The sequence below is a fragment of the Netta rufina genome, assembly GCF_964035555.1.
Source record: "Netta rufina genome assembly, chromosome: 13".
Lineage (NCBI taxonomy): Eukaryota > Metazoa > Chordata > Aves > Anseriformes > Anatidae > Netta > Netta rufina.
This window is the reverse complement of record NC_140136.1, coordinates 17312892-17325309: the sequence shown is the minus strand read 5'-3', so window position 1 is coordinate 17325309 and position 12418 is coordinate 17312892. Positions and strand designations below refer to the sequence as shown.

The window sequence follows — 12418 nt, the reverse complement described above, 5'->3', positions numbered from 1 at the left end:
GTTGCAGCATCACCACAAGTAAAGGTTAAGGAAGATCTCTCTGATGTGCTGCTTTCCTGGTACTTGTCTTTGCTAGCCAGCATATACTTATGGACCCACTAATCGTGTAGTCAACTGTAGGACAAGGGTCTGTGTACACAATTAGCTATTCACACAGTCTCACAGGAACCTGAGGAGAATCCAAGGCAGCTGTGCCTGGGATGTTGCACACAATGAGGGGAGGGAACAAAAGGGGGAAAATTGTTTCCCTATTGTTCTGGTCTTTCAACACAAACTACTGTGGAAGTGGAGCAGCATCATGGCCATGCTTCCTTTCTGCCTTAACTCCAAGCTGCCTGAGCATGGTGCAGGCTGCAGGCATGCTTCTTTTGTCACTGCTTTGTCAATGATTGAGACATGATCCTAGAAGAAAGTGTTGGTCCATTTTGACTGTCCTGCAATATGGTATGTTGTGGGAAGATTAGTCCTTAAGTCTCTTAATTACTCTTAATTCTCTTACTTTTAATATAACTAGAAAAAAAAAATATATGTCAAATATTATAATCCACATATTTTGAGTTTAATGCCTAGCTGTTAATACCTACTTAAAATATTAACTTTCCACTCTAGACCCTTCTATGATTCTGTATTTTTTCCAAGCCGTTCACCTTGTAACAATGCACAGTAATGTTTTTCAGGTTGAATGCATTTTCAAACAGCTGATTCTTTTATATGTCTGGGAGGCAACTTATGAATTAGGAATAGCTGTATTAAACGATGCAGCTGTGGTGCATGTAGTATTTCTAGCTGGAGCACAGGCCTTGAAATACTCAGCGGACTACATTCTGCAGAAAATAATGACCCATGCTAGCATGACCTGTTAATTACAATATTTCTAACAATTAATTTACCAGATTATTACCAGCATATGGGAAAAGTTTTGAGAATGACAGAAGCAGGTAAACACAGGCTTTTCCATTTGTTAGGAAGCTTTCACAAGAGTGTTAGGGCCAAGGTAAGTGTAGTATTCATATATGTGGATTGGGTCCATCAAAGAATTAGATGTGATATTGCAGAGCCACCAAAATGATAGCTGTATGGTGTACCAGGCTGTAAAACTAAGGCAAAGTCCAATTTACATAAACCTCTGAAAGACAACAGAGAAGCATGTGCTTAGGATAGATTGCTCATTAATCGTGTCCCACAGCTTGATAATCAGAATTAAATGCTACCATTATATTAGCCAGATGTTCTCCTCAGCAGCACCCTTCAGTGGTTCCTTTCCACTATCTATGCATGGCATGTGGTATGAATTTTTTACTCAGATCAGAGCTATTCTTAAAAATTGACTCAGACAAGAATATGCCTTCAATGCAAGTCATAAAACCGTGTCAGCTACAAAAGGGAAACGAAGCATATTCTCTCACCTCTGATGGCATGACCATCACTTGTATTTTTTTTTTTTACTCCTACCAAAGTTGATTGCAAACCTTCCCCCAGTTCCTCCCCCAAAAGAAGGTGACTTCAGTAGGAACAGGACCAACCTCAGCATTCTCAGAAATTGAAAAATGTTGTTTGACTAGGCTTCAGCTGGAAGAGTAAAAATCAACATTTGGTGTCTGAAAATGTGTCCTTTACATATTTTTCTTCTTGAAAGGAAGTAATTTCCCCAAGAGCAAGCAATGCCTCTGATTCTGCAGATTCTTAAGTGCTTTATTCATTGTATTTTCCTATTCTAGCTATCCATGCATACAAAGTGGGCTATGTTCAAAATATTGTCAAAATAAGCAAATTATAAATTACTTTTAGTTACAAATTTCTTTCCAGAAGTCTTAAGCTTAGGTGCTTCTCAAATCTGTAAAGTAAATATAACATTTTCAAACATATGCTAATGTTGACATATATATATTTGTTCTACTAGTTTAAAGTTATGTTACCCTAACAGGTAATTTCCAGTTATTACTCTTTCAAGTTACTGTGTTCAGGAAAAGGAGCAGGCAGCTTTGCTATTTAATTAAATTATTTCTCGTATTCATTGTACATACTCCCGAACTGCAAGTTCTTTCAGGGAAAAAACTCGTACAGGATCTTTTTTTGCCTTCCATTCTTCCAGTTTCTCTTGCAAAGACAGAAAATCCTTTCCAAGTTCATATGCCAAAGTTATCATTGCTTCTAACAGGGGAATATAATACTTGTGACTGTTATGTACCCGAAGGCGTGATAGAGCTTTTTCTCCATATTCAAAGGCACTTGCTGGGTTGTCCAGGTCCTTGTAGCACACCACAATAGCACAGAGAGTAGGGACAATTGAGACAGGGTTGCCTCTCGTCAGCCTCTCCTGCAGACCAATGACTTCTAAAAGGATTTCCAAAGCTTTGGTGTAGTGGCCACCTCGCAGGCAGCCGTATGCTTCCTGAAGCTCTGGCTTTGTTAAAAAGTCAATAAATTTTTTTGATCTTCGGATATATTTCATAGAATAAAGACGCCTCAGGTAGTCCTTAAAGGCTAGTTTTCTCTCATTGATTATTTCTTCTGTGAAGTTCCCTGTTAGGGCTTTTTTGGGAAAGGTCACATCTTCCAATTCTTCACTAAAGTCCTCCAGAAGATTTCTGTGCAGTTTCTCAAAATCTGAATAACGCCGTTCAATTACAGACTTGTTGCTGTCAAAGCTTCCTGTCTGCAAAATTATGATTTTATACATCTAAACACAACAAAAAAAGAAAAACAAAAATGAGAAGGACCATCCTAGCCCCAGCGCAGCCACGTTTTGGGTCTGTTACTGCTTTGAGAAGATTGTGATTGTATATTCCAACAGCTGAAACCTTCCTTCACCGCTTTCATGCATATAATCCTGTATATTCTTTGGGATTGTTGTGCAGTTTCTAAATTAATCACTGGCTAGGATTACAGAGTATGCTCAGTGTAGGGCTGATCTTTGAGATCTGTAGCCATCAAAGTAATAATTCCCCCCTCCAGCTGTTTTGGACTTTGGCACCATGCTTAGCCTTTGCATGTAAATGAGTTGTAGATAAACAAAGTACTAATGGATCCCATCCTGCACAGTGCTGACAATGGTGAACTAGCAGACTGAAGCACGTAAAATCACTTACAGAGCCTTACAGAGCATTTCTGTAGCTATGCTTGCTTCTAATAGCCATGGCTGCTGCAATCAATCATCATCAGTGAACTGAATGGATATCCCAGACTTAATATTGAACTTAATGTATTTTCCATTGGTGGTAATACACAGAAATTATGTTTGTATCAGACATTTCTAGGATTTGGGGGCATTATTAATGCTGTGAAAGAAGAGGGAATATTTGGCAGTAACATTTGGTGTATGCAAAAATAAGATGGAGCAAATCCAAAGTCTCATTTCCCCTTTAAATCATTGTCCTGTTCAAATCCTGTTCAAACTTTCTTGGCATATATAAATATACTGCAAAAAGGTGACATTTCTACAAAAATCTGTGTTTGTTAGCCAAAATCCTTCATTAACAGCAATGCTGTCCCACATTAACAGTTCTCAAAAGTCCATCTTCCTCAGCTCTTTTCTGGCCTCGAAAAGAAAATGACTATAATAAATGTGATATTAGCAAAATAGCTGCAAAATAAAATTGAGAGTTGTGTTGTACAGATACAGTCTCCTTTGGGCCTGATCCAAGCACCATAATGTTGAAGAAGGGCCAAATACCTAATATGCATAAACCAGTGGAGCTCCACTGCTTTGCTGTGTCGTTGTGCACCAGCTAAGGGCATGGACTGTTGACCTTGCTGGCTTTTGGATGTTCACATTCAACTTCCCACTGAATTATACAAGAGCTGGAGCAGTTTTACACACACCAATTGTTTTCTGTGCTGGTATAGAAGGGTGCAAACTAGTACTAGCACTAGTGTCATTCTGATCCTCTTCCTTGATTTTCCTTACAGAGAAATTCTCTGTATTAATCTTCATAAATGATCTTTACAGGCATTTCTTGAAAGGTTTCTAAATTTGATCTGACTCCTCTGATCTCTTTTCATTTCTAAGCACTGTGACATTTTGCTATATTTTGCCATGATCCCTGCTGAAAAGTGTATATACTCTTGATGCATATCCAAAGCAATCATAAGTTATCATTTTATAAAGGGCAGCTAAGTGAATAATTTACATGTACTTTTTGTGTGAGTGTAGTGTGCGTGAGAAAGAGAAGAAATACCATTTAATTAAACTGTCATTCAAATTGGCTCAATTTTGTTGTAATGTAAATTATTTTGCCTAGGCTTGTGACTTAACAACTAGGTTTAACTACTTGCACGTACGCCAACCTGATAACCTTGTCCTCATACAGCTTTACTAAAATATTCTTTAATTATTCAATAACTTGGATACTCTTGAGGGTGTGTAAGACAGGAGCATCAAAATAGGTGTGTATAATGTGCAACAAAATATTTGGACAATCTCTAGAACCTGCTTTAAACTCTACTGAGCTGCATCACCCAGGATCAGTGTCACCAGTATGACTGTTAGCATTTTTCATCTGCAGATCTCAGAGATTGTTGCAAATGAGGAAAACAACCCTATCTGAATTTCACTGACAAGCACTGAAGAAGACTTGCTCTAGATCAGTCCTCCAGAAGTCCAAGAGCAAAATCAGAAATAATAATAATAAGAAAACCCTAAGTCTCAGTGCTGTGAGAAAAGGTATGAAAATCCAACCCATTCTCCTGTTCCTGTCCCTCATACTTATGCTTCACCTTAAAAATATGACAGAAATATTTCATCTAATGGAGCTCTAGGTAGGGAAGGGAAACAATCCCAGAAGAGATCTAGCTGGAGGATGTCTTAAATTTTGTCTACATCAAAGAATTTTGCACTTGTGCTAACATAAATTTCTGATGTGGAGGTTATATAAATACCATGCAGCTGTTACAGCAGTCTAGCTCAGTGCCAGTGTAACTGCATTGATATTTTTGTACTTGTGTGAATTTCTTTAATGTTGACAAGCCTCTGGGTGTAAAGGATACTCAAGCTACTAATTGACTTGATATTGCTTTCCCACTGCTGCAGGTTTTATGAACTGATTGTCAGAGGTTTTTTTTTTTGTTGTTGTTGTTTTTTTTTTTTAGGGGCAGATACCACCAGCTATGCCCTTATGAACAGTGAGAGCAGCCTCTACTCAGTATGATCACAGCTTGCAGAACCTGGCCATCAGTGAGGTCTTCATGCTGTGTGCTGTGCAGACCCCTGTAGAGTGAATAAAAATTAATGATCTTCTTACATATTAATTTTTTCACTTACCACATATTTAGATAAGTGGTGCTCTACAATTCTGGTTGATGGGATTTCAAAAAGGAGTTTGACCTGTATGCACTGGCTTTTTTCATTCCTCCAGTATTCCTGAAGCTCCTTAGTGGTCATTGAAGAGTTGGGACTTAGGGATGCATTAGAATCTAAAACCAATATATAAAATATTTCAGATTATAACCTTCGCATTTGAAAAGACTTCTACATGTTTATTGTGAAAGCAGAGCTTAGAATTTCCGTTGCCATAACAGCAAAACCTAAAGAATGATTCCACTGCTAATAAAGACTGCTTCAGGTTCTCTAAAGAAAGCTGTTGTGCTCTGAAATTTGAAAGACACTACATTGGCTGCAGAATATAAATTTAACTTATTATGGAAAAATATTGACAAGAAGTATTGTATGTCTAGGATGTAGCCTCAGGTGCCATGCGGGCAGGAGGTAGGCCTCAGCATCCCAGCTGAGGCCCAGTAGGCCTAAAACCCTCTGACTCACTGTTTTGAATCAGATGCTTCTCCAGCCTTCTTCCTTGCTAAGAGGATGATATAATACAATGCAGATGCAAATTCAGACGTATATTGAAATACTGACCATATTCAAATATTGGGACTGTACAGTAACAGGTGAAAGCTGAGAAACATGAATGCCCTAACCTTAAAGAAGAAACTCAGATAACCAGCTTAGCTGAGGGAGGAATTGTCACATCCTCTTTTCTTTTGTAGCTGAAGTGATGCCACAGTGATATTTGTATGTGCAACTCCCTTCCTTCCTCCACGCATAGTCACATACACAGACACAAAATCCCCACCGTATATGCATATGTAAAAATGAAGCTTGGCTGGTTCGCTTACAGGGGAATTTGATGAAGCTTTTCAGAAGGGTGATTTCTCTGCCTTTGAAATATAGCGACAACAGTTTTCATCAAGTGGCATACAGCCTAACAAAGTGGATAAAAGAAATGGAGTAGTGGGCACAGCAGTCTCAGTTTCCTCTCAGTAATGTCTCTGTCAACACACTCAGCTGAAGTCAGCCTGCAACATGCAGACAATGGAAGTGAATGACCACAAGTGAATGGGAGGATAACTGCTTGATGCAGAAACAGGAATGTAAACGCACTGTAGTACTCCATCAGTAGCCCCACTTTTACATGTTGTTAATCGTTTGGTCATACAGTTCTAAATATCAAGGCCTGCAGTGATTGGCTCAATCTCTGTAAAACGTTATTTCTTGAGAGAGAGGTGCTGTTTTTGATAGCTTTGTAGGCTGAAAATCTTGATGAAATTGCATATATTATGAATTATATTTAACATTTTATTAAATAGTGTGACAGTAATCTTAGGGATAGTAGAAGTCCAATGCTGCTTCTTCATTGGGCATGTGAGAAACTACTGCTTGAGATTAGTTTCAATCAAGTTCTTGGTGTCCTTAATGACACTGCCAAGAAATTCAGATTTTGTGATGTACAGAAAGAGTGCTCCCAAGACAGGCCAACTGATGAGCATTGTTTTGGTCTTGGGTGTGTAAATTTATTCTGGAATAAATTTCAGGTACAAGAGATTTAGAAGGAAAACTGTATGTGTGTGTATCAAGAAGTGCATCTGTTTTGCTATTGCTACGGTATTATTACAAGTTTAATCAAGGGTTATTTTCAGTGGAGTAGGCAATGTAAATTTGGACTATTGTAGTAAATAAAGTGAAGTTTTTATATAAGCAGTCAATAGCTACATAAGAAATAAAATGAAAGGATAGCATCAACCTTGGAGGTCATCTTTTTTTGGGTTTTCTTTGCTCACTTGACAAGAAATTTCAGCTTTAGGTTGATTTTGTTCTTCATCAAGAGAAGCAGTCGTAGAAAACATAGTAATCCTGCTCACAGCTTCCAACAGCCCCCTTTCTGCTGTGCAGTGTGTGTCTTCTTCCATTGCAAAGCTGTCACTGAAAGATTACAAAAAATAGGACATTTCTTAGTAGCATGCCTTTAGAGGATCTAGTCTGGTTATCTTTTTCGTTGGCTTGCTCATCGCTTTCTGTGAACATGTGTGAGGGCACAGTAGTTTTATGAAAACTAAAGTAATAAATTGAAATATATACATAGTTACCACTGAAGAACTATTCTTATTAATAGTACCACTGAAAGTACTTGGACATTTTTTGGCAGAGTAAAATCAAACATGAAAATCACAGTAAGTTATGTTAAATAGGATTAGATACATAGCTCCTTAGTTACCTATGAGGATTTTGCCATAAACTTCAGTGAGAGCTGATTTTTTCTCCTGAAATCTGATTTATTATATATATTTTTTTGCCCCACACCTCACAAGTACTAGTTCACGTGGACTCAAATCTTGGAGATTATCAGTATAACTAGCAGCCTGGCTCTCTTATACTGCTGGAGATTACCATTCTCAAGACTCCAGAACTTACCATCTGTTCTTAATTACTATGTTGGCCTATAAGGCAAAACAAGGCGCTATCTGAAACAGCATAATATTTTTGTTTTATTTCACAGTTTCAAGTTCTCTCCAGAGAGACTTGTCACTGTACTGTGAGAGAATAACAACTGAGTTTGACAATGGCTAGGTGGAAAGCAAACCGAGGTTTCTAATTATTATGCACAAGCAGTCTTCCTTTACTTCTTTTAGTCCATACACTGCGCTTCTAGTAGATTTGTAAGTCTGTTCTGCTAGGACTGATATTTTGCCATGTGCTTATAAAATGCTTAAATCAATCTACTACTCCATAGACTGGATTGGCTATTCTGCCTCATAAATGTCTCCTTAAGATGTACATTTTATGAAAAAAAAAAAAATTAAAAAAAAAATACTTCTAACGTCATTGTATTCTACCAGCAGTTTAGAAAGTTTTAAGAACATCCTAACCACTTTGCCAGGGTGCTGTGTTCAGTTAGTTACCATGAGAAGTGTTGCTTGCAGTTTATCCAATGGGTGAAAATCAAATAACATGAAAATCTACTCTAAAAAAGTGCAACTCTCCCTTCTCGAAATGTAGAAATAATGCCCAAGGAGAGGTTATTAAGTAATGAGGGGGTTTAGGACAGAGGTGTTACTACATATCATTTTGTCACCGCTTGTCTACCACACAGTTATGCAATGCCAGTTACAGAGGTGAGGAAACTCCTTCAGCAGAGCTATTGATTTCTGGCAAACTACAGGGCTGTAAAAAGAAAAGCAATTACTTTCCTCACTGGAAATAATGGAAGTGCTTTCCTCTAAGCAGCCTTTCCTCTGCCTTGCTTGGATAAACAAGAACATACATATCATCATCCTCATTATGAAAAGCATCATAGAAGCCCTTAGTTTTGAACTTTGGACTAAGGGGTAAAAGTTTTCACTGTTCTTCTATTACTTTCCAAGATGTCGTTTTTGAACAGTAAGAGTGGCTGATTATTTCTATCTGCTTATCCCTTTAGATATTTGTGACAGTTTATCCCAAGACTGTAAACTTTCAAATATTTTTTTGAATGTAATCTCAAAATACCAGATTAAATGAGGCATCTGAAAATGGCCAAATTTAAATAAGGACGTTTTTCTTAGTTGTGAGTTGGCATAACGTAATAAGCAAAATTGAATTTATATTAAATAAATATATCTTTATATATTTATAAACTTTATATACATAAATATCTGTGTGTATGCATATATAAATATCACTTTAAAACATGATTTATCTGAGCAATACAACATACTTGCATATAGAGTGATGCAGAAGTGAATGGTGTAATATACAAGTCTTCACGTATCTGCATTGAAAATTATCCATGCTTCATAACACTTTACAGTGACTTTTTGTTGGGAAAGTTAAACTTTAACTAAGAGACTATTTATTTTTGCATATAAAAAAAGTCCAGAACAACATAAGGAAACCTGCAATAAATGACACAATTTTACTTTGGCCAGGCACTCCTGCTCTGTATCAGAGTAAATGTCACTCAGACTGAGTTAAAAGTATCGGCAGAAGCCAAAGTGCACAGAAAACTCACCTGGGAACTGCCAAGGAGATTTTAGTTGTGGTGCGTGGGTAGTCTGTACGAAGTCATGAGCGGCCTGCTTTGCATTTTCAAAATGCAGAAAAAATATGTCTGTGTGTGCTTCTAGCAGGCACATTCTGTGTTTTACAAAAAGGAAGGAAGAAGTCTTGATTAAATCAGACTTCCTCATCCAATTGGCTCACTGCTTCGGTGCTGACTGATTACACATGTAATTTCCTATCTGCTTCGAACAGCCTGGCTGCTGTCTGCAGACAAGATGCAGTGATGCAGCTCCAGCCACAAGGGCACTTTTGCAAACCCAAATGTCAGTATTACACACGCAAACACAAAGCGGGAAAGAGCTCAACAGTAAATGCAATTACAAAATCAATGAAAACTTGTCCACGTGGATTTCTGACCATTCTCCCACCCTCCCTCCCCCCCCCCCCAAAAAAAAAAAAAAAAAAAAAAAAAAAAAACGAAGAAAAAAAACATGTATATGTAAATGCACTTATGTGGAAAAATATGCCCTGTAGGACATCTTTAAAATACAAACAGCATCCAATTCAGGAAAGAAAATGCAGATGGTACCACAATTAATAGCCTCGTTCTATGTAAAATTGCCCTTCTGACAGAAATCCTGATTCTGCACAGTGCTTAAGCATACGATTAATTTCAAATATCTGCTTAATTGAAGTTCAAAAAGGAGCATTATCATATTTGACATGACGACTAAACTTGAAATGGACTTATGTGTGTGCCTAAAATTAATCCTGTACTTAAATTCTTTGTTGAGCTGAGGACAAAGTGAAGAAGAATGATGCATTAATCCACATGTCCATTGGCCCAGATGCTTCCTTTTGTAGTTCACTTCACTTTGGAAATTTGCTTTAAAACACCAGGATAGCTATTTCTGGGGTAAATAGTATGGACACTCTTTTTTAGTAATGTAATTTTCCCGGTTGCCAAAGCTCACTCACTGAAAAAAAACAGGACATTTTAATGCAGCACTAATGTGGGAGGCAAACATCCAAAGGACCACATGGATCCTGCCCCACACATTCCTTTAGAACAACAATTTCAAATAATATAAAACCAGGGCCATAAACTGCCAATGCCTCTCTTCTGCTTTATTCTCAACGTAGAACAATGCCAACTTTAACTTGGACTCTGTCTAAATGTAGAAGTTTTGCCAAAATAGCTGTCAGAACGATGAAAAATCACTCCCATGCAGCTACAGCCATACTGGCAAGACCCCTAGCATAGATGCCGTTATATTGGCAGAGTCCTTTAGCCCATTTAGCATGTTCCATGCGGAAAGTGATTTAAGTTACACCAGAAAAGAAATCTGTGCTTGCCAATACAGCTCTAAGGTGTAGCTGTACCAGCCAACTCTTTCAAGTGTAGACAAGGCATGGGCTTCTGGCTCAAGTCTTATTCCTTTAAAGTTAGATTTATGGGTTTGGTTACAATTGTGAACAAAAACCAAGGGGGATTTCAGTGCATTTCACCCCTGCTGACAGTTCACAGATGTATTTGAGCTTTGAATTCTGAATCCGCTAATTTATGTGTTGCCAAAAAGCAATGTATTATTTTGTGATGCTTAGTGCTATTGTCCTGCTCTTGATAAAGCTGAAGGAAAAGAGGAAAGTGTATTTTTCAGTACATGAAGAATGACCTCTGTGTTCAATTATTTCAGAATAAGCACCTTCTAGTCAAATTAACCTGGATGATTAAAAAAAAAAAAAAAAAAAAAAAAAAAAAAAGTGAAATCTGTTATGAACATGGCTGACTGATACGGAACAGTTTACAAATCGAGGGTGTTCTGTGGGAATTCTGTCTACCTCAGAAGAGCCAGCTGTGGCAGGTACAGGCAGATCCTGAACTGGTGGCAAGGGAACATCCCCAGGGCTACTGCTGGCCTCATGCTCAGGAGCTGTGATAGCCATTGCAGGCCTCCCTGGCTGCTCCTCCCCATCCTGCTCCCATCTGCTCAGGTTTTGTCCAGACAGCCCCGGGCCTTTACCTGGACCAACTGTTGTTAGTCTGGCAGTATTTTACTTTTCTTATTTCCACTTGATTAGCACGTTAAAAACAAACAAACAAAAAAAACCCTACAACATACAGTGGTGTTTCTAGCAGAATGTACAACGAATATCTCTTCATATTTTTAGTTTCATTTCCAGCAGTCAAATACCGAGTAAAGGGTTAAGCAGCAGAAAAGGGGATTTTTCACAATGGCAGCATACTGTTCTGAGATTGGAAAGTGCACTTACACCATCAGTTTATTTAACTATTCATAAAATGATGGTAAACGTTTCTGAAAAAGCGTATTCTGTCACATTCAGTGATGGAAAAGGGGTTTTCATGCAGTGGCTTACTCAGAGTTTGTATTCTGTGCAGGCACTGACTTTGTCTGGCATACATAAAGAGCACAACATTAAGACACGTTTACCGAGGGATATGGAAAAAGAATGCTCTGCAGTAACACAGGAGCTAGGCAAGGTTAAAATTGTAACACTTCAGTGCATAAAAGTGGTTGTCATACAAGTTATGTCCTCCATACATATCTAAGATGGAAGGTCCCATTTTACGAAGAGTTCCCTGGAAGCTTATGTCTAAAACTTGCTAATTAGCCACCAGATGAGCAAGTCTTGTGGTGTCACATTAAGGATGCCTGTATCCCAAGACCAGCATTCATGCTTTTGATGGTTTAAGAACCAGAAGGGATGTCTACAGCAGTGTAAAACATCCTGCCTTGATTTGGGCAGTTAACGTTTTCCCAATGTGGTAGACTACACAAACCCAGACAGAAAAAACATTCAATCACAGAACACAAAGCTGGTATCAGCTTGGGAAATGATGCGATAAACCAAAGTTATGCCCAAGCTGCAGTTTACTGCCAGGTTTGTCCTGCTGTAATGGGCATAGCAAGCTCCTATTCAAGTAAGAGAATGTGGCTGTAGTCTTTCTGTTACAAAATCCTCTTCAGCTTCAGCCCTATGAAATACAGCTTCAGGCTCCCTCCTAGGGCCCGTATGGCTTTTCGCTCTCAGGCTCCAACCTATGTAACTAATCCTTATTTATTTTACCAAATCATTAATTAGAACTGTTGGTAATGAAACAAAACAAAACAAGGGGAGGCAGAAATACCTAATATATTTACC

The 12418-nt window shown here is 38.1% G+C and overlaps 1 protein-coding gene across 1 annotated transcript; it reads right to left on the bottom strand.

Annotated features, from left to right (window-relative positions):
* Window positions 1-1827: 1827 nt before the first annotated feature.
* On the bottom strand, window positions 1828-7185 carry SNX20 (sorting nexin 20; the record flags this gene model as incomplete). The annotated part of the gene is made up of 3 exons (XM_084294455.1): window positions 1828-2680; window positions 5261-5412; window positions 7020-7185. 3 exons carry the CDS (start codon window positions 7183-7185, stop codon window positions 2012-2014), a joined length of 987 nt encoding a protein of 328 aa, XP_084150581.1. The 3' UTR covers window positions 1828-2011.
* Between the last annotated feature and the right edge of the window lie 5233 nt (window positions 7186-12418).